Raw genomic sequence first — 22,797 nt, forward strand, 5'->3', positions numbered from 1 at the left:
GTTTCGCAGAGACGGCCCGTCTGCGGCCGCTCGATAAGCAGGAGCCCTCGACGTGGAGGTGGGTCAGCCGAGAGCGGACCGCTTCCTCGGCCAGGGCGCTTATTCTGACTTACACTAGGGGGGAGGTAGGGGGAAGGTGGGGGGCGGCGGGGGAGGGGTTCAACAAGTCAGTAGAAAAATAAACATTGTCCCCCAACATTGCATAAAGAAGCAACCGACAAATAAATTCATTCAAGTCAGTAGACTGTATTTATACATATTTATATATATATATATATATTTTTTTCTTCTTTAAAGTGTCTCACACAATCATCAGAGTGGGGGGGAGGGTTGAGTGGGGGTGACCTCCCCTGGTTTCCCCCCCTTCAACAGAGGATGCAGGGATGCAAACAGTGGTTTGTGTTCATCAGCGACTTCACCATCTTCAACCGGGGACCTCCTTCCTCCCTCCATCCCTTCCTCCCTCCATCCCTCCCTCCCTCACAGGTAAACACACCCGTTCCTCCCATTTCCATCCCTCCCCCTCCCAGAGCCGGAAGGAAAGGAGATGAGAACGAACGAGCGGATTGAAAGCACGCCTCGTCATTGTCCATCCCTCGTCGTCGCGTCACAGCCGCTTCACAGTAATCTCGATGAGCAGGAAGACCACGCGTTCGGTTCTGTTCCCTGATTGGCTGATTGAGACGGCTCCGGTTGCGCCCCCAGCCCCCTCCCCTCCCCCCTTTCGTCGACCCACCACCAGGCTCTGATTGCAACACAGACATTCCTCTGTTGTTGTTGTTGTTGTTGTTTTTTCAAAGTGATGCGCATGAGGGGAAAAGCAAGAGTCCCGTGAAGGCCCTCAGCGTGAGCCTGAGAGGAATCCCAACGTGAAAGCGGGGACGGAGGCGTGTAAAAAAATAAAGAAATCAAAAAACTGCACTGGGACAGCGGGGACTGAGAGTGAGAGGAGGAGATTTTTTTTCGTTTTGTTTTTATTTACTCAGAATATTTACATCTATACGGCAGGGCTTGACACTGGACCGCAGAGCAGCCGCTGTGTTTCCCGCATATTGCTGGTTACAATTTAGATATCTGTGTGTTTGTGTTTGTGTATGCATGTGTGTGTGTGTTTATATATGTGTGTGTTGTGTGCAGTGGTGGTCTGGGGTAAAGCGAGCGGAATCAGAATCCATTTCCAACACGGCGTTCCTGTCCGGACGCTGTGAAGAACCTGCTCACAAAGACCTTGAAATGAAAGAGCGCGAGTCTGTCTGTCCCGTGCGCGCGCTTGTGTGTGGGTGTGTGTGTGTGTGCGCGTGTGTGTACTTCAAGGAGACGTCAGAGAAAACGGCAACGCGCTGCCGCCTGGCTTCCAGTACATTCACATAGTGGTTTTTCATCCTCGGACGCTGTACATCGCCACAACGCGGATGGCGAGAGGATCAAAGGTTAAAAACCGAAAGGAAATCCGAGGGTTGGTGTTGCTTCTGGTGAGTCGGTGGTGGTGGTGGTGGTGGTTAGGGAAGAGGAGGGGGGGTTCGACGTGAAAAGTTGTCCAAAGGCAGCCTCAGACCTGTTGGATTGCATCAGTGCAAAAAAAGGTTTCCTTTTTTTCTTCTTTTTTTTCCTTTTTGTTAATGCAGAGCTCTGTCCTTCAATTTCTTCACCACGGAGCCTCTGGTTCCTGGCCGGGCCCTGGGACGGGAAGCCGCAGCAGTTCAGTGCAAAGTCTATCCAGTGCTGTATAGTCCCCGGAGGTTCTCCATAGTGCTCTGAAGAAACATGCATACAGAGATTTGAGTAGGAAGCACACTATCTTACAGTACAATCCTCACCATCTGTGCAGTGTGTGTGCAGCGGTCGGCAGCGGCGGGCTCCACCCTCCGGAAGGCCATCCTGCACCTCAGCGCCATAGAAGACTTTTGTTTTTTGTTGTGGTCGTCGTTGTTTCCGAGGGTCGGTTTGCGTTTTTGCCGAAATGCGACACAGACGTTTTTTTTCCCGACTTTGATCACACGTGACACCTCGTCTTGGTTGGGGGTTGGGGGTGGGAGGGGCTCCGCTATGACTAATGTATACGTGTTTCAATGTATGGGTGTGGGGCTTTGGGAAGTGGGGCCTGGGGGGGGGGCGGGGTCAGCTCAATTAAACACCAATATGTTGTGTAACAGCTGTAAACAGGAGTTCTCTGCCATTACGTCTTATACGCGTTTACACGCTCGTTGCTTTTTTTTTCTCTTTTTTGCTTTCTTCACAAAAAATCATCCTTACTATAATGTTTCACAATGGTAGATTTTGTTTTTTGTTTTTTTTTCTAAAGGAGGTGACAGGGTTGAGTCGCTCGTCTTCATAAAAAGCATGCACGCGCCCCCCCCTCCGCTCCCCCCAGTGCCCCCAGCAGACCTCCTCCTCCTCCTCCTCCTCCTCCTCCCCCAGCACTGTCCTCCCAGTTCCTCCGTCCTCGCGCCGTTCCTCGGTTACCTTTGGGATTTAAGGCTTACAAAGAAATAGGTGTCCTTTGTTGCATTGTCTCCCTCTTTGCTGTGAGTCCACCAACAAACGTGTATCACTGTCCGTTGGAAGAAAAAAAGAAAAACAAAACAAAACGAAAATCCTCTCGCAACCATAAAGTTGTGTTTCTTCGTACCTGAAAAGTAACAGATTAATAGATATATACTTTATTGTAAGCGCCCACTCCTGGCGCTGACTCCCTCTCAAGTCTGTGATGTTGAGTCTCTTGTTTGGTCCCGGGTGGGAACTCAGTTGTTTGCGGCCGGGGCGGCCGCTCCCTCCTGATCCTGCTCCTCTAAGGCCTGCACCAGGCCGGTGGTGTCGGAGGACTTCCAGTCCGTCACCGGCTCTGTCGGGTGTTGCCCCGGACTGCTGCCGCCGGAGGCATTGCCTTGTTGTGTGGGCGGAGTCAACGTGGCGGCCAACTCGGGCTCCATGCACAGTGTCACTTCCTCCTCCTGATGAGAGGAGAAAGGATCGGGTTGGCTGAGGTCGCAGAGGAGGGGTTTGGGGGTTATTTTTTACCACACATAACATGAAGTCATCCCCAACAGTTTGTCTAGTTTTGTCTTATGGCAAGTGGAGTGTTGGAGCTATTTATCTTTTTTTTTTTTGTTAAATTCAACTATTTCGTTTATCTGGCTTGATAAATACGCCTTTAGTTTAATCATAATATTTAGCATTATTTGAGTTAATGTGCATGCTGGTTAATTTTTAAGGTATTTTGTAGTTCTGGAACACTAGGTTTTCTATATATATGGGTCTGTAAGCATAGGGGGCAGCACTGGGAAGGGTTATGGTTTTTGACCAGGTCAAGAGAGGCAGCAGCACCCAGTTTTGTTCATTTTGATGGAAATAGAATAATAAATAAATGTTGCATCTCTGCGTGAATTCACTCCCTCTGTGCCTTAGTGGACATTTGATTTGATTTTGATTCATTTGATTTTGTTAATTCAGTTTGGATATTAAGGATAAAGCAAAATAAAAAAAAAGACAAATGGCCACTACAAGAAGTTTATTAACTACTAAGAAGGTTGATAATCTAAAGCTATGAGATTGGCCATAAGAGTGTTCCTCATCCTCTGTCTTTCATTCACATATTATTGGCAGACTCCCAAGATATACATTGTTACATGGTAGTTGAAGCAGCGGCTCCCTGAGACAAGTCTTGTGATCTTGTGATGTGTGAACTATTCAGCACCAGCTCACATATTCCAAATAACTCCAGTTTACAACACAGGTACGCTGTCGTTATTAAATCTAAAATGCAGAACATTCCCCCGACCCTGAGGTACTTTTCAAATGCTTTCTTTTTTAAGTTAGTTTGAATTGAATGGAATTAATCCCCAGTGGATCTTGAAGAAGGTTTAACTGGTCACGATGCAGCTGTTTTCCTGTAAGACCACTTGAGAGGTTGTTTCATGCTGTCGCTTGGCTAATGCAGCAATACATCACCCCTGGCTGAAAATTAATGCTCTTTTTGCCGCTGCGACTTATGATTATTGATTGCATTTACCCTTGTAAATTACAGAGAAATGCTTGCCATCATTTTTCACAGGCCAACACAACTTTTGTGCCAACATCGCACACCCCAGGTGTCGAATTTAAAATGCAAGCAGCAGGTTTATTAATGGTTGTGAGGATTCTTGTTATTCTGATCTGCTCTACTTACTGCACCGGCCTCCAGACTAATTGACCTATAAAGAACAGAACATACGTCCACGCACTTACATACTGAAGGGGAAAATTGGATATATGATTTGCAATAAACGTAAAAAAAAAAAAAGACACCTGTGCTTGCTCAGCACCGCCTGAGATGAGGGATTAGCCCCTCAACGTGTAATTCTGCGCAACCTTGCCGGCCATGCGCCTCACCTTGACCTCCTCCTCCTCCTCCTGCTGCTCCAGCAGCGGAGAGTGTTCGGTTCCCACCACCTCCTCCCCGGCGGGGACGCAGAGGCTGGGCTCCACCACCGCCGACACGCCCATGTAGCCCCCCGCCTCCGTCTGATAGGCCTCCATCTGGCCCGTGTTCCACAGATCGACGAGCGGCGGGTGAGCGGGATGGACGAGGCTGTGGATGGTGCTGTTGGGCGTGGCTTGCAGCGAGTGGTTGGCGCTGTGCAGCTGGAAAACACAGCGAGAGCCAGAGAGTCAGAGGCAGCAACGAGATGGGTAACAGCCCCCCCCTCATAACTGTCACACAGAGGTACACATTTAATAGCCCAGGAGGAAAAGAATAACCATTTTTTTGCGCAACAAAAGCAATGTCCAGACAAAGTAAATATTAATTTCTTTCTTCCTGAGCCGTTAATACTGAATGGCTGCAGGCAAACCAAACACTTAATCTTTTATGGCAGCGCTGCTTTGCTCTTTACTCTGGAAGTTAAAGGCCCAGGGTGGAAGTTAAAGGCCTAGTGTGTGAGCTTTAGCTGCTATTTGCTACTATGGTGAGATAATTCAAAAACAGACAAACAAAGTTGAAGTTCATTCCTGTATAACTTCTATTTTCAATGACTCCGTATAAGTAAACACAAACTCACATTTTCCATTCCATTGTATCCCATTTGGACCCAGTAAACGTTATTACGTGTATAACATGGATCATGTCATTTCTCCTTTGGAAGGTGGAGTTGCTCAAAGTGGGTGTTGCTCTGAACAAATCATCACACTACCCCGGCAAGTATAGAAAAGACTAAACAAGTAGAGATCTGAAATGAGCGGGAGCGCCACCTGCTGCTGCTGATACTGCAGTAGCTGCTGTTGCTGGTAGTGCTGGATCTGCTGGATCTGCTGCAGCTGCTGCAGCTGGCTCTGCTGCTGGAGCGTGAACTGCTGCTGCTGCTGCGACAGGAAGTGAGCCTGGCCGTCGTAGCCTTCCGTCCCCACCACGTAGGAGCCGGCGGCCGGGGACGCCACCCCGGAGGGGTCGTTGTTGATGGGCTCCCAGGCGTCGGAGGAGGAGAGGCAGTAGTGGCCCTGGGAGACGTACGTGTGGGGCCACACCTCCGCCGAAGAGTGGTGCAATATCTGATCTGGAAGAAAGGCAGCAGACGCTGTTAGCGCTGATGGATCTTCCTCTGATCTTCAAATAATTAAAAAGAGGCAACCTGGGAAATCCAGACGTCAGCCTTCACGTTCGCTTGGCTCTAACTTTTAACTTTGCCAAAGTAAATCCCTGCTGCTCCCTGCTGAAAACGTCAGTGCTTTATCTTCGCGGCAAGATGTTCCCGCCGCTTAATGGCCAACAATTGAGGCTGTGACAAGCTGATATGATTTCAAGAAGGTAATTCATCATATAATTGTATTTGAGCAATCAGGTTTCAGATGTTATCATCATAAGACGCATTTGATGCACTGCAGACTGAATTAATTGGCTTTGGTCCGCAACACTTGACTGCAAGTTGAGCAACAACAAAGAAAAGAGAAAAAAAAAAAAGCATTTGCATACTGACTGCGCTGCTTTCGTGACGAGAGATCTTGAAGGCGGCCTGACTACTGACACACCTTCCCGCTGCTGACTCGTCACATGTGTCAACATGAGCGCTGCAGATGCAGCATTGATTTTGAGCTGTGCATCGTCCCCTCAAGAGGAGCCGAGTAAATTGGGCCCAGGAGTAAACGCAGCCGCAGATGCTTTCGCTGTGTGCTCAAAGTGTATTTGACTGGAAAAGACGAGCTAGTTTGATGCATTTCCTTCGAGGAAGCACCGAATAGGGGTCCTGTTTTCAAGTTACAGTTGCTAAGCTGTTGGAATTTTCCGGGGAGAAAGGTTTTTGCACAAAGGAGACACTGCCGGGAAGGTACGGAATCCAACCTGTTTTTTATATTATTTTATTTTATTTTATTTTGTTACAGATCTACTGCAGCAGTTTTACCTTCCACCATGTTGGGAAAATGTGAAATAAATAACAAGGCGAGCCAACCCTCCAGCCAGAAGACAGGCGGCCAGAACGTACGCACATTATACCACAAGCTGCTTCTCCACACCAAACCCCAACATTGCTGTTTCAACAGAGCGTTCCATTGATCTCAGGGGTTTGGATCCCAGCGCCGGCGGATGTATCGTGTTTGGGTCGACAACAGTTGGGAAAGGCAGGGTGAACGTATCGACTGTTGTGGTTAGCACATCTGCCAGCTGACTGGGGACATGACAACATATTTGCAGTGGCACAAAACTGGGCATTGACTGGGTTACAGCTGCACGACGTGCTGATGGTGCAACTATTCAACAACGCAAAATAAAGAACAAGTGGCCAAGAAACGGCTTCTTGAACGTTAGTTCAAATGGGATGGATGAAAGAAATCTCAAGTCTGAGGGGATGATATAAATGCACCATAGTAACAACCACATACTGCATCAGTAATAGGCAACAGAACATGTACTGGGCCACAGGTTATAGCCAAAAAGGAAAGGCACTGACAGGCATCATCGCATCGTTGCTTCGCCTACCTCGGCTGGTGATGCTCTCCTGGTTGACTTCGCTCAGGTGAGCCACGCTGCCCTGGTTGGAGCCCGACCTGGGACTCTCGCCGTCCATCGACGACCAGGCCAGGAGCGTCGCCTCCGAGATGGCGAACTGCTGCAGGATACCTAGGAGCCAGAATTCCCAGAATGAGTCCAGGAACACAGTGAGGGTCATCCCTCTCTTTACTTAACTCAAAAAAAAATAATAAAAAATAAAAAAATATATTGGCACACGTCCCAGACTCAGGAAGTCTTTCTGCTGATGACAGTCAACAGGCTCAGGGAGAGACTTCCCCTGTGTGTGTGTGTGTGTGTGTGTGTGTGTGTGTGTGTGTGTGTGTGTGTGTGTGTGTGTGTGTGTGTGTGCGTGTGAGTGTGTGTCCGACCTGCAGTGAAGCGCGCCTCCTTCTCGCCGTCGCTGAGGTCACTGTAGGCGTCGTTCTCCAGCCGCCGCTCCTTCTCCCGCTCCTGGGTGGTGATCCGGGACTGGGGGATCCCCCCTGCGCCCACCGTCTGCATGCCCCAGTTCTGCCACTCGATCATGTGGGCAACGCGACCCTGGGCCATGGCCGTGGGCTTGGTCACCCTCTCCTTCATGGTCCTGCTCACCCCTGCAGCCGGCGGCCGAGTCAGAAGTCGACGTGGTGGAGGATCGCAGGTATGCGAATTAGGGACGTGGAATGCGGGAAGGGGGGAGGGGACAGGAAAATGTCGTAGACTTGTCATTATTGGCTCTTCGGTGCATGTCTGTGCTCTTGGTGGTGACGTTATGGAATGATGGGTTATGGAATGATGGGTTATGGAATGATGGATGTCCAGCAGTGGCGGAGAGGTGAAGCAGTGAAAGAGCGACTGGGCAGGAAGTCCTCGGTTCTTTTCACCGAGACATTAAGACTATTACAGGCATTTAGACAGAGGATGCCTGAGGATTTTCTTGTGCAAATAACTGACTCACAAAAATATAAAAATTGCTGACACGTAGAATGCAAATTAATAAAAAGCCACTATTTTTTTGTTTGTTAGTGCGAAACAGACCCATCATATCTGTCTGCCACAACAACAACAACAACTGCAATGATAAACAATCTTATTATCGCTGCGTCGTTGTGTTGTTGTGTAAAAACGAGCAAACTTTCCAGTGACAAAGCACATCAGGAAAAAGGCTTTCTTGAAAAGAGTGATGAGGACACAACACCCATGACTGGAGGATGAGACCTTCTGTTACGATCACTTTCACTTTGTAAATTTGTTTTCCAATTATTTCTGATGCAGATCAGTAAAAGAGGGAGCAGAGAGTCTCTTTTTTCTTAGTTTTAAATAATATTAAATAATAATAATAATAATAATAATAATAATAATAATAATAATAATAATAATAATGATAATAATTTCTTACACATCCAGTGTAAAAAGGCCTTAACTTGCATTTTTTTAATTAGCCCAAATGATACTACTGAAATTATATTTTATTAATGAAATGTCGGTGCTTTAATGCTGATCTATATGAGAAAGGATTAGAAAAGCAGCTAAATGGCAGGGGGTCGTGGAGATGACATTCATGCGTTCAATGGCACTAAGCTGGTAGCAGGGGAGGATGGGGGGAGGTGGGAACCGATGTGTCGTGTCAGACTGAAGGTGCATCACGGAGGGGGACGGGTTAATTGGGGTGAGGCGGCTGCGTGGCATGAGTAATGAGAGATTGGCTGCTTGACATGTTAGCTGCGAGCTAAGCTGGGCTGCTAGCTGAGCTGCGCTGGCTAAGCACAGAGCTGCTAGCTGAGCTGCGCTGGCAAAGCACAGAGCTGCTAGCTGAGCTGCGCTGGGTAAGCAGAAAGCTGCTAGCTGAGCAGAGAGCTGCTAGCTGAGCAGAGAGCTGCTAGCTGAGCTGCGCTGGCTAAGCAGAGAGCCGCTCTCCTGCATCTCCTGCTGCTCTGCCCGAGACCTCCTCTCATGTAAAACTACCGCAGAACACTCTTTTAAAAAATATAAAAGGGAGGAGTTCATTCCCCCGCGGCCAAGCTAACACCAGCTGATATCTGCATAATGGCTGCGCTCCATATTTCATATGAGCCACACATGACGGCACAAACTGTAAATCCCTGGCCGTTTGGATCTCCCTGGTGGTGATGCATGGAGGGATGAGATTTATGAATAAATTATGGGAATAAATTATGAGACAAATCAGCACCACACCACACATTGCGGCGGCTGCACTGCACTGCACTACTGAAACACTTCACTGCACTCAAATAAACTGTACTGCACTGCACTGCACTGCACTGCACTGCACGTGACGGCTGGATTGAACCAAATGAACCACTGCACTAAAAACAGACAAACAAACAAACAAAAAAAAAGAACTTCACTGCACTGAACTTGGTTCAAAACATTCAAACTAATAATTACTCAGGACGCCACAACTTCACAACCACTTAACATTAAAAAAGAGACTACACTTCCCACTCACCTTTTCTCAGAGCAACTAGACATGTGTGAAAGTGTGAATGTGTGCTGTGCATTTTCAAGCTGGATTAATTCTGCCAATGACTCACAAAGGAGCCATTGGCGAGTGGAAAGGAGGGAGTGATAGAAAGGGGAACCCGATTCGGGTACCATGCTGACTCCAGGGCCCCCCCCGAGCCACGGAGGAGGGGGGAGAGGAGCCAACATGGGGTCGATTTACCAGTTACATCACAGACACACACCTGACACACCTGACAGAGAAGACTTAGCCAGAGCGCCGATGCCATAGGCATTTGAGTTCCTCTTGAGCCGCGGCAGGATTGACGTGGTGTCCTCCATGGACAGCTGGAGCAGGAGAGACAGGAGGAATGGAGCAGGGAGGAGGGTGGGGGAGTCGGGGTTGGAGGGGGGTTGAAGAAAAGGATCGTTTGGGAAGTGTGACAGAGCACACAGTGACATCAAGGCAGTTCGGAGAGGAGGGGGGTGAGTGGAGAGGAGAAGTGATGGAGGAGGTGTTGGGTTAATACAAAAAATAGAATCTGCAATTTGCTCAAGTTGCTGTGTTTCAAGAGCGCACCTGTGAGCGGCGCCCTCTGATTGTGCTCGCAATCGTGCAAGACTACTGTGCAAGAACCCACACACAGATCGGCTGTGAAGGTGAAGCGAGGGGAGTGAGGCGGGGGGGAGGTGTGAGGAGGGTGAGAGCCGCCGGCCAGAAAGATAAATACATAACGGGTCGAGGTGAAGGTAAAAAGGTTCCAGGTGCGGGGGTTGGAGGGGAGGGGGGTGACAACACTTACATTGATTCCTTCCCAAGAAAATTCTGAACGTCCATGCTGAGGGAGAGAGATAGGAGGGGAGAGAGAGAGGGATGGGTAAAGGGCAGAGGGCGAGCGACAGGACGGAGGACATCGATGTGCATGGGAGGAGTGACGGGGGTGAGGGTGAGGGGTGCAACAACAACAGACGTTGGGGGGGGGGGGGAGGTGGAAATTGAGAGAAGGGGAGGAGGGTACAAAGAGGAAGCAGAGACACGGGATTTTCCAGGGTGACGGGAGGCGAGAGTCAAGGATGACAGGAGGGGGGCGGAGGGGGGGCGGAGGGTGGGGGGGATTAAACAGGGCTTCAGTATATTTGCTTGCTTATGTACGGCAGAATAAAGATGCTGCGCTTCAGCGAGTCTCTTTTCTGACTACACCAAAAAACACTCCATGCCTGGCGGGAAAAATTGTGTGTGTCTGTGTGTGTGTGTGTGTGTGAGAGAGAGAGAGAGAGACAGAGAGACAAAGAGAGAGAGAGAGCGAGAGAGAGAGAGCGCAAGACAGACATCACTTGTGTCTCAAACTTGATCTGATGCTGCGTGCAATCAGACAGTGGACTGAGGCGAACGGGAGCAGGGGTGTTGGAGAGGGGAGGGTTGGGGTGGGGGGGGGGTGGGAGGCCGCTGCAGGGTATCGAGCAGATAAACAGCTGCCTACGCCACCCCGTCCCTCTTTATCAGCCGGGCAGAAAGCCGACTGAACTGGGGGCAGTGGTGTGTTCACGGCTGTGGAAGATACTGAGATTTACACCTGTAGATTTGTATCTTTTAAAAAAAACAAAAAAAAAAACAGACTTTGAACATGTCCAAGTCTCTTTGTGTTAGATTTATTGGCCGACAGTGTGAGAAGCAAAGTTGAATATCGTCGTTCATGATTGTGACCGTTGGCTGGTTGGTTGAGAGTTGGAGAATGAAACGCTGCACGCTAGCATGAAACCGGAACCACAGGCAGATTAATGCGGCCAAGACTTGGAACAAGAGAATGATTTTTTGGTTGTTTTTTTTACATTTCCTCAAAAAGTCCCCTGCTTTGATAACATATCACTGTGTCTGAAATCACGCTTTTCCGTTAGTCTACCAAACACAGTTGATTTTAATGCAATACGCTTGTAGCAGTGCACCTAGCTTTACAAAATGGCAACTTTTTCCAGTTTAACCCAGTTCTTCTATGTCTTCCACTAAGAATTCCCATCTAGCAAATCGCAAAACACACCGCTAATACAGCATGAACAATATTTTGTCAAAGATTGTTCATGCCTCGTTGAGCGTCGCAAGGAGAATGCCAGCTAGCTTTGTGGATGCTAACACTGGCGAGCGTGCTAATGCCAGAGTACTACTTCCAGCACATCACCAGGATGACGTGTCCATCATCATCACACATTCGGTTTCTGGAACAGTTTGAGTGCGCTGCGCTTTCTCACACGCTACTCAGCGCGAACACACTTGGCTCATGGATTCCACTCTATATATCAAAACCTTTAGCAAGGAGACGTGCGATTTACTCATGGCCTGCCTCGACATTTTAAGGAAGAATTTTTTGGGACATTTTTGCCCAGCATGCAAAACTCTGGTCGGCACATTTAAATTGTAAAGCGTTTCAAAATAAAGCTCTGTGCTGTCCCAGACTGAAGGTGTGAGGAGAGTTTGAAAAACTGAGCCCTGCCTCTGAAAGTTTTTTTTTTTTTTTTTTTAAAGTAAGTTTCCTTTGATAGCACTGACAAGGCAGAGTGCATATGTGTGTGTTTGTGTGGGCGCGTGCGTGCGTGCGTGCGTGTGGTTGTTTCCTTCCTCCCAGCAGCAGAACTGAAGGGCATTCTGGGGCACGATCCATAAATAAATGATGGAATCAGTCATCACGGTGCATTTGGTGAATAAAGTTCTGGGGATTTTAGTCCAAAATGGCTTCCCCTCCTCCCCCTCTCCCCCTCTCCTCACCTCCCCCTCGTCCCCTTTACCCCCATTGTGTCCCCCGTCTCGGTGGGAGCTGTTTTAGGCCGAGGGATCAGAGGTGTTATGGCAGCGAGGAGGAGAAGAGAAGAGAAGCGTCTGAGCAGCTTTGCTTGGAAGCGGCGGCGCTGTCAGCCTGGAACAGCAGCCGCCGCCCCAGTGAGCCAACCAGAGTAGCGATTGCTCAGTCTTCCAGCTACGTGACCCCGTCGTGCTCGGGCGGGGAAGTCTAGTGGAAGTTGAGTCTGCAGACAGACAGCGACGCGATGGGCGACTGAAACTACTAGCATGAGCGCGCCGCGGACACCTTGCGGGCACCGCGGTGGGGGGGAGGGCGAGAGGGTAGGCAGGGGGCGAGGTGAGCTGCCATGTGGGGTTTCCTTGGGAGGGGTGGCGGCGGCCAGGCGAGCAGGTGGGGGGGGGTCCGCTGTGAGGGAAGGTCACCGAGAGCGAGGAGTGAGACCGGGCGACTGGCGGGCGGCGAGCGGGCGACGTACCTGCTCTCCATCCTTCTGGACCGGCACGCCATCTGCCGCTGAGAGAGAGGGAGAGAGAGACAAGAAGAGTGTGAGGGAGCAGTAGGACAGACAGACAGGCAGACTGACGGAGAGACAGACAGACAGAGAGGCAGACTGATGGAGAGACAGACAGACAGGGAGGCAGACTGACGGAGAGACAGACTGACGGAGAGACAGACAGACAGAGAGGCAGACTGGTGGTGAGACAGACAGACAGGGAGGCAGACAGACAGAGAGAGAGACAGGCAGACAGACAGATAGGAAGGCAGACAGACGGACAGAGAGGGAGAGGGAGGCAGGCAGACAGACAGAGAGAGGGAGACAGGCAGACAGACAGAGCGACAGACACCCGTCGCAGCACACGTGTGTGGTTTCAAAGAGCGGCGGCGCCGGAGCTGCTGGATATATGAACCTTATCTTGCTCCTCTTTCCTGGCCGTCCAAATCCTAATTAAAACACTGGTTTAATTAGAGCGACTGCATCCGTAATGGAGTTTAAACAAGGCCCTGGTCTCCAAGTGCCTGCTCACTGTGTCAGAGGCTCTGGCTCCACAACTCTCACGGGGGCGTTCCTTCCTGTATCACTGCCGTGTGTGTGTGTGTGTCTCCGCATGTGTGCGTTTTGTTTTTGCATGTGCGTCGCGGCCTCTCTCTGTTTGTTTTTGGGTTTTTTTCAGCCAATCACGAGCGACTGCTCGGGAAGACAGGAGCGAAGCAGAGCGCTGCCGCTGCCTCCTCTCAGCCTGTCCAGCCACGGCCGTGACCCACTGACCCAGTGATTCACAAACATCAGCTCCACTCCGTCTCTGCCGGCCACTCACTTATTACCCTCCCACTCTGAACTGCGGCCAGTGCCGTCGGATCGCTGCGAGGGTCAGGGGGCCTGGCGGGGACAAACTTCATTGGAGGAAATTTACCCTTTTTTTTACCCAGCAAGGGAGGCCGTGCAACGTGCAAAATCAGCGCGATTCATACAATATTTAAACAGAGGGGTTTTCTGATTTCAGGAGGATCCTTATCAAATAACTACTCTGTGCTCAGTTTTGTGTGTATGACTTCCAGGAGTGTGTGTTTTTGGCCCAGTTTTCCTCCACCCACTTTGTATAGGTTTATTTTTTTTTAACTGTAGTTGGTTTCCCAGGGGATCGTTTAAAATGAATGGAAATAAACCAACCGTGTTTTGGAGAATAAAGTGCATTTTCCATTAGTAGAGTAAATTTACCTTACAGGTAAATTATATACATATAATAATTGACACATCTTTATTTTTCATCACAGCGTCCAGTGGAGCAGCCACACAAATGTCATTATCAAAACATCTCCAGATTTAACAACATTCTGGTGTACATATTGACAATGACCTTTGAGACGAATCGTGCTCTTTGTGAAACCACAAAGCACAGTTTACGGAACAGCTCGCACTTTCTTGAGTGACAAAGTGAAAAAGCAGAAGAAGGGAAAGAAAAAAAAAAAAGGAAGTTCTTCCCACGCTTCCGAGGAGTTCACTGACAGGCCAGAGACCTCGTAGATGACGCCAGTGTGTTTCACTGCTGGGAAACATTGATGAATCAAAAATATAGAATAGTTACATCATATGGAACCTTTAAAAGGGGCACATCATTTTCCTAACGCTTAGAACACAGCTGGGAAACCTTGGAAACTCTTGGTAAAGCACACGATGACACTGAGGGTTTTATGCTGTATCTGTACCAGTGTCCCTCTTTCTTATGCAGGCCCTCCAGTTTTTTATAAACACACAGGTGTAAATTGTGTGCCTGCAAAAAACCTACTCTTATCCTATCATATAATACAAAATAATAAAATATCTGCCTTTTTCATTTCCCAGTCCCTTCAGATTCAGATGTCGGCAGTAATACCAATGATCTGTTTGTCACAACGGCCGTCTTCCAATCAGGATTTTTTTTTTTTTTTTTCGGGACAGAAGTAAACACTTTAGATTCATGAGAAAGGTCTCTCACCTTGGGAAGAAAGCGGATTTTCCTTTCGTAAATCTGACAGTGTCAAACATTAGACGCGACACATCAAAGATATTCCGTTCTCAGACTTAAGGTTGTTACTGCAGATGTGATGCACTTAATCCGAAGGCGCCGAACCTTGCGTTTTAAACGCGGTCGCGGCTGCTGGCGGGTGGCCGGCTGCAGGAGCCCTCCTTCAACTCCATAAGCAGGATGTCTGCATGTGAACAAAACTGCCCTTTTGCAGACTAACTGCATGTCAGGAAGTTTATTCCGTCGCCCACCGGCGTGGACGCGTCCACACTCGGACGCAAATCTCCCGGTTTGGAGAGGAACTCTGCCTGACCTCAGCAGGATTAGCCAGCCATGTTTAATTTCTGGCGCTGAGCAGCGCCGTGTGAGGTGGCCACTTTATTGGCTCGCATCACTCAGACGCAGAAATATCTCGCTGCTCGACGCCTGCACGGCCGGTGGCGGACGATAAGGGAGGTTTCGAGGGAGGGGGGACGGGGGGCACGGGGGGGTAGCTGTCCCAGATTTCCTTCCTTCCTCCCATCTGGGTTGAAAATCTGCCCTGCAAACACAAACCCAACATATACGCGGCCCGGCCCGTATACTGTATATACACATCAGGCCTACAGCGACTGCCGGTATAGGGCAGGGCACGGCGCCACGCCCCCTCACTGCCACCATTGCCACCCCCCCCTTCAGCAACGTTTGGCCAATTAGCAGATTGGCAAGTCGCTCTGTCCTTCCATTAATCACAACGCAGCTGAGAGACAGAGAGACAGAGAGAGAGAGGGAGAGAGAGGACTGCTGCAGGATGCACCTCGACGCCAGCGTGTGTATGTTATCTTAGCGTCTGCAATCTCCAGCCTCATGTGAGATTGCATCAAAGCATTGCGCTATTTATGTGGCCAGCCAACGGGGGTCCCGATCTGTCGACATCATGCATGGATTATTTAGAGTTGTTCCTTTCTCAGAATATCTCTGGAGCTAATGGTTTAGTAGTCGTAACATGCAGCCCAGTGGCTCCTGGGGGGGCTTGCCGGGAGGTAGGGGGTTGGCTGCATGTTCCAGCGGAGGTAATGCTCTCGCGCTCCGAGCTGATTGGCGGAGAAGCCGGAGCAGGATTCCTTCTTTCCTTGAGGAAAGAACAACAGTGACGGCGGTTGCACATGACCGCCGCTCTGAGACCGTTTTTTTTTTTTCCCCCTTCCATTCCCCAGGCGCTCCGAGCATAGCACCGATACCCCCTCCACCGCCACCCCCACCCTGCGGTGGTAAGGAAGGGCCAGGCTTAGCTCGGTCGGAGAAGAGGGAGTGACAGGGAAGAGAGGGAGCGAGGAGGAGGAGGAGGAGGAATAAGGGAGCAGCTCAGCCGTGCGTAACCAACACGCGCAGATCTGCAGCGGCTGCACTGTCAACGCCCGGCCCAGGCTGCGCTGCCTTGACTGCTCCCGCTCAAGTCGAGGAGGAGGAGCGGCGGTGGGCATCATCTGAAATTCTTTTTTTTTTTTTTTTTTTTTGCCTTAAAGCATCGGCGGTCGGGGCGGAGAACCGAAGGCAGCGGGACTCAGGGCCCTTGGTGCCTGTTTACCATGACAGCTGCAGTGAGGCTGGTTGCCACAACAGGGCACCAGGCTGGATGGCAGCAGCCTCTCGCAGCGAGCTGTTGCGGATGCTGGCTGAGTGAGCGCCGTGGTGGAGCGAGAGCACAGCTGAGGACCGCAGCACCCGCCGATCCGCAGAGTTTGCTTGAGGAAAAGCAGAGGGAAGTGCGCCTCGGGACATCGTCTGCACACACACACACACACACACACACACACACACACACACACACACGCATTCACACACACACTCACACACAAGCAGGGCTTCTCACCAACAATTAATCAGAAACAGCATGGGGTTTGTGCCTCGCACTTGGCACAGGCGTCGTTCCCAGCCTTTCGTGTAATTGGTCGGGGCCTGACACGCCTCATTGATTTGTTTAGGCACCAAAAGTGCGCGCTAACCTGCGCAGACCTCCATCACTAATGTGGGGGTAAATAGGTTACAGCAGCCGCTGCTGCTGGAGTGACTGTGGCGGCCTGGAGAATGTGGAAGCATGTTGTATCCGGGCAGGTGCTGCTGCAGCAGCGGTACAATAAAAAAAAAACAAAAAAAAAAGGGATCGCTCGCGCTGACTTCCGAGAGCTCCGCTTCGGATGAAAGCCAAGGAGGAAGAAAATGCCTTGAACTGATTGTACGTGTGGACGGAGGGAAGGAAAAAAAAGCTGCCGAGGCAGAGTAACGCTGAATCCAATTTCACCCCTTGACCCTCCGCTGCTTCGACCCGCCCGTCCATTTTATGCATCTACGTCTCGGTGTAAGGCGATTCCTGCGTTGATAGGAAGGAATGGGTCGAGTCTGAACTGCGAGGTTAATTTATCAATCCATATTTTTATCGTTATCGAGGTTGTGATTTCCAAATGCATTTGTAAATGCATCTAACCTTTAAGTCCTTCCAATAGCAGAAAGTTCTATTTTATTTGTTTGTTTGTTTTTGCATTATTTTCATATTGCAACGCATTCCAAACCTTTGCGCCTGCTCATGGAGAAGCCACCAGAGACAAACACCCACCTCACAAAATGACGTAATATTGAAATGTTGGTTTTAAACATTATCTTTTTGATTAATAGTTATTGCAGCTCAATCAGTGATAATTACCTTTACACACACGGTCTTCAGAAGACCTCTAGTTTCTTACTTTGGATATGCATCAAAGTCTGTCCATGCTCTCAGTTCATGCTCTTTTTTTCTCCTACATTGCTGTTACTTTCTAGAGATAACAGCAGTGCTGGTTGCATCCTGATACTGCACACAAAAGCAGTAGAAACTCAGACATTTTTACATCAATCAAATTGAGGATGAGGTTTTTTTTTCCTCTTTTACGAACATATTGCAATACAGACACTAAATTGTGCGGCCAAATCGCCCATTTTACCTGCAAGCCTCATAATTCTGATGTGGGAGAAATGTACAAGGCCGCTCGCCTTAATGAGCTGAATACCCTGTGACAAGGCAAAACTTTAATGGCATATACTAGAAAATATCACATACACACACACATAAATCTGCAGGTGAAGATCTGACACTCGCACACACACAAGAGTCCTTGGATGTGAAAGAACGCACGCAAAGACACAAGCCAACCCACACGCAGATACACACACACACACACTGACACAGGTAAGGGTCATCAGGTCTCACCACATCTCCAAGGCACTACATCACCGAGTCATTCACCTTGGATGCATTCATGTGTACAAGGCTTTTCCAAGCTGGACTGAAGCCAATCAATCAGGCCACAACCCCGGCTGCCAGATTTACCAGTTCACAGGCAAACACTGGAGGGGCTGGATCTGTGTAAAGCCGTGCACCACGGAGGGCCGCTGGGGTTTTTGTTGAGTTTTTTTTTTCTCTTGAAAGCTTAACAGGTTGGAAAAGCCTTTATGAAATTGTTGAAAGACAAGAGGGGATGGAATGTGTTAAGCAACAGTGTTGACTACTCCGTATTCACACCCACACACGTACAAATATAGCAGCGAGAGAATTAGCATGCAGGAGGTGGATGTAAACTTGAGGTCACCCACTGGTCCATGTGTGCATATATTTATGCAGCCACATACGAACATGCAGGCATCTGGAAGGAAAAACAGGCTCTATCTGGGCACTCTTAGAATCTCACACGATTAACATAAATTTCCTCTTTAAGCCCATTTTTTCCATTCCGTGTTTGGAAATCCAAGAGCCAGCAACAGAGATTTGGAGCCTGATGTCGTCTCACCAGAGGTAATTTTCCTGCTTTCAACACTCTTCACCACAGAAACTTTTCAATCTGGAAAAAAATGTGCGTGCAGACAACCACAAACACACACGCGGGCGCGCACACAGACACACACAGGCCCCCGAATGGCATATTAGTGCTCATTGAATCGGTAAGTGGTGTGTCGGCAGTGGCACTTGAGCAAAACAACTCAGAGGAAAGAGGGAATCTGTTCCGCGGCTCCACAACCAGGTAAGAGTCGACATAATGGCCCGTATTTCTACCTGGACTTTGTCCACTGCGCCAACCCACAGTTACGCACACACTGGACAAAACACTCGAAATGGCTACAATGATTAATGTTGTGGGCTAACGTTGTGAAGTGTGGCCTGCTAACTGGAAACAGATAAAGAGCCTCTGACGTTCAGCTTTCAGCACAATCATGGCTAATGGCATGATCAACACACTGCATCTACAAATGGGATCGCGCTACTGAATACAGAGCAGTTAACTGTGTTTGCCAGCAGGAGAAATTTGCCCTCAGTGACACATGAGCTGAGTCACTGGCAGCAAATATGTACGTATATATATATATATATACATATATATATATATATATATATATATATATATATATATATATATATATATATATATATACATAAATATATATATATATATATATGTATATATGTGCATATATAGGTTTATGTGTGGTAGATCTCGCTTCCTTATTTCACAGTGGATGTGCAACCCCTGACGACTGGCCCTCAAGGCCTTTGCTCTCTGTTGCTGTGATGGATGGAGGTGCGTCGATTGTATATCACCGCCGCTCTTCACCAGACTCAGTAAGTGACGGGGAGGGGAGCTAGCTACTAGCTAGGCTATAGTAGATGTTGTTGGGAAACCTAATGAACAGTACATATTTCAGAGAACAGCTGTTGCACTCCGTACCCTAAATCCTAACACAAAAAGGCATTTGTTTACTATCGTCAATCATCCCAAATACTCCAGAAAAGCGTGTTTAGCCCTCTGTTCACAGCTGTCTGCTGAAACAGATGGTTTGTTGTTACTTCCTCGTGTTTTGGAAGGAGACAATAACAAGGTGGTCCCACAGGGCAGACTGGAAACCTGGCAGAGCATGTTGTAACTAACCTGATGTGGTATCTGTGTTGTTTGTGATGTCCAGTAGCCCCGCCGCTTTGAAAAATGGAGCAAGGAGAAGAAGTCAAGGATGAACTTTCCTTCCATCTGGGAAGTTCACCAACAGACTAGAGACACATTTTATTGTTGGAATACATGGATGAAAATGTTGATGAATAATGGTGTTCCTTTGAATACTGACTTTTAACAGCAAACTCATTTTTCTAGTATAATGTTTGGGCAAATCAGGCTCTCTATGAAAACAAAGTTAGCATTGATGTCAGCTCTGGCAGTCCAAAGACAATTAAAAATCGAGCAGCGGGTCAGAGAACTAGATAGCACAGTTAGATAGTCAGATCAGTGCAGGAAGTGAGGAGATATCCCATGGACAAGCAGACCCACACCCAGATCTGATGGATCTGGGCCGGATTGTGTTACCAGCGGGCGGACAGATGCATCGGAGTCGCTGCCGTTCACAGGCAGATCCAGGCCTGCTGCTCCTCCTGTTGATTTCCTCTTGGCAATGTGGACTGCAGTTGAGAAGGCCAATCGATAGCACACACTACAGCCTCTCACTCTCTCTCCCTCTTTCTCTCTCTCTCTCCCTCTCACGGAGGATAAACATGACCGCACCTCTACGCTGCCAACGCCGCCGCCCCCCCATTCCGGGACGCACCCACGCTGCCCGCTGTTTATTTGCTGGTTGGCGTGAGCTTGTATGTGCACACACACATACAAGCAGATGTTCAAAGTGCACTTAGTGTGACAGGTCTCACTCTGCTTGTTTCGTACTTATCACCCAATATTCAATTCCACAAAATACTTGGACCGTTTATCAGCCCCGATGGATTTCAACATTTTCATCGTTGATCAATTCTGCCAAAAGAAAACCAGCATCAGCATCCAGGCGACTCTGTATCTGATTAGTGTGGCACCTTCCCAATGCATTCTGTCCCCTTCAATCACTTTATGACCAGCACCCATTCACTGGTCTGGACCCAAGTGTTGACAGAGGAGGCTAACCTCCTCTGCTGCTCTGCAATCTGTCAAATGACCGTATATAGCGTGCGAAGCCTGCGCCGCTGAGGCGCTCTTTTCCTCCATATCCAGATCACACCTGCCCTTCCTAACCGCGCTGCCGCTCCTCCTCCTCCTCCCGCTATGTCCTGTCGATGCTCAGAAAGATCTTCATCAAGAATCTGCACCTCGTATAGCGCGGGAGGGAGGGAGGAGGGAGGAGAGGGGGGAGAACGAAAAGGCCGCGGCTCCCGTCCTCACGCCGGGCCCTGGAAGTTATGACCCCTATAAAGGTTAAACACTTTCCAGAGAATGTAAAACAAGTGTTCAGACGGGGCGCAGTCACTGTTTTCAAGAGCCATATGTGCCAAGTGGACTCATTAATATTTAACACGCGGTAGGGAAGTGAGTGTTTATTTTTACCTTGGAGCATGAGAATGGATGCATGACCTGAATATGCGCCGCGGCAAATACATCCGGACACGTCGCAGCCGCAATTAACTGTGTTTTTACCCCCCCGACGCATCCTAACGCAACCCGAGTGCAGCATCTCTGCCGGGCTTCATCCAGGAGGGTCCTCAGCCCCCCCAAAAACTCCAATCCATCCCCACGGAGCCTCGCCTGCACACACACACACACACACACACACACACACACACTCGCCAGTCCGCGTCGCCTCTCTCTCTCCCTCCCGTCTGACTCCTGAATCCTCCTCCCCCGCACGCTCCTCTCTTTCGCCCCCTCGTCCATGTAAATACACCAGGACCATGCAACAAAAAAAAATTAACCACAATGTCACTCATTCTCCCCCTGCCTCTTATTCCCTCCTTCTCCCGAAACCCCGAACTGCCCTATAAATAAGCACTATCGCCACGTCTCCCCTCTGCCGCCTCTCTCCATCCCGCTCTGCCTCCTACTCACACACGTATACATACTGCCAAACAGCATCATAAATCAAGGGATGGGAGGGGAGGAGGGGTGGGAGAGAGGGAGGCGAGGGAGGGGAGTGGGAAGGTGGGGGATGCAACCGCACACACACACACACACACACACACACACGATAACACATTTTAACACATATTGTCTCTATGCCTGTGTGCCGTTGTGTGTGCAGCCACCCCTGTAAACACACACACACACACGCGCACACACATCTACACCTCGCCTGGACACTGCACTCACACAAGGCAAAGCGAGAGGCTCACACCAGCACTCACACACGCACACACACACACACACACACGCGCAAAAACAATGACTGTCCACGCCAAAGACCCTGAGCTCCTCCAGCCCAGCAGCACCCCCATCCTCCTCCAAGCTTGCTTCCGTAGCAACCTCCCCCGTCCCACCCCTCACCCCCCTTAGCCCGCAACGAGACAAGAGGGAAGAGGCGCGCAGGCTTACTCAGTCTCCTAGAGCCGATGCATCCCATGGTGTATTCACAAAGGCCCCGGACACAATCGTGGAAGTGTTGCCCAGACGCCGCGCATTCTCCCTCTTCTTCTTCTTCCTCCTCCTCCTCCCTGCGACTCTCTCGGCGGTGGCTGCTTCCTTCTCTCGCTCTCCTCCTCCGATGCCGCTCTCTCTTTCCCCTCTCTCTCTCTCCCTCCTGCGCCCGCTCTCTCTCTCCCTCTCACTCTCTCTCTCGACCTCCCTCCCTCCCTCCCGCTCCCTCTATCCGGTGCAGTGTCTTAGAAGAGATGCGGTTAGTAAGTCAGTATGCCTGAGGGAAATAGATTAGAACTAAATAAAGATGTGATGCTATTCAAACCAATATGCCTTTCGGAGGGACCGGCGTTGCCAACGTGCTCGCCGCATTATCATTATGTTTGCATCCAGTCTTATTCTTGACCATTATTGCATTGGATTGGGTCTATTTGGTTCCCGTCACTGATGTGTGTGCTTTGCTCTTGATTTGGCGGAAGTGGTTGAAACAACAATTACATTGACTGCGTCTGTTGGTTTCCAAGTCGGAGATCAATAGCACAAAGCTGCCAGTGGCGGGGCTGCCATTGTTACAGATATCTCTGCACTGCTGTAATATTGTTGAGCTAAAATGGGGGATTCTCTCTCTGTCTCCATCTCCTGTGTGCGTTCAGCCTAACAATGCACTGCAGCGATTTCCTCCTTGCGCCTCTCCC

At 49.4% G+C, this 22,797-nt stretch overlaps 1 protein-coding gene and 1 long non-coding RNA gene across 14 annotated transcripts; both read right to left on the bottom strand.

Annotated features, from left to right (window-relative positions):
- Positions 1-226: 226 nt before the first annotated feature.
- Positions 227-2,398, bottom strand: LOC142898355 (uncharacterized). Its single transcript, XR_012928575.1, has 2 exons — positions 1,818-2,398; positions 227-1,754 (listed from the first exon to the last, which is right to left on the bottom strand). It is a non-coding gene; the product is annotated as an uncharacterized LOC142898355 (long non-coding RNA).
- Positions 2,399-2,406: 8 nt separating this feature from the next.
- fam131bb (family with sequence similarity 131 member Bb) lies at positions 2,407-22,233 on the bottom strand. 13 transcript variants are annotated; one of them, XM_076041269.1, is made up of 10 exons: positions 22,061-22,233; positions 19,652-19,696; positions 12,689-12,726; positions 10,225-10,260; positions 9,667-9,769; positions 7,348-7,572; positions 6,947-7,087; positions 5,227-5,528; positions 4,369-4,620; positions 2,407-2,951 (listed from the first exon to the last, which is right to left on the bottom strand). In XM_076041269.1, exons 1-10 carry the CDS (start codon positions 22,086-22,088, stop codon positions 2,742-2,744), a joined length of 1,380 nt encoding a protein of 459 aa, XP_075897384.1. In that variant the 5' UTR covers positions 22,089-22,233; the 3' UTR covers positions 2,407-2,741. The 13 variants fall into 13 exon arrangements, with proteins under 13 accessions (XP_075897384.1, XP_075897387.1, XP_075897385.1 ...); XM_076041272.1 differs by lacking the exon at positions 10,225-10,260 and having other exon boundaries at positions 9,676-9,769; XM_076041270.1 differs by lacking the exon at positions 10,225-10,260.
- Positions 22,234-22,797: the final 564 nt, after the last annotated feature.

The sequence above is a fragment of the Nelusetta ayraudi genome, unplaced genomic scaffold (assembly GCF_046127955.1).
Source record: "Nelusetta ayraudi isolate G7.1 ecotype Tasmania unplaced genomic scaffold, CSIRO-AGI_Nayr_v1 ptg000063l, whole genome shotgun sequence".
Taxonomy (NCBI): domain Eukaryota; kingdom Metazoa; phylum Chordata; class Actinopteri; order Tetraodontiformes; family Monacanthidae; genus Nelusetta; species Nelusetta ayraudi.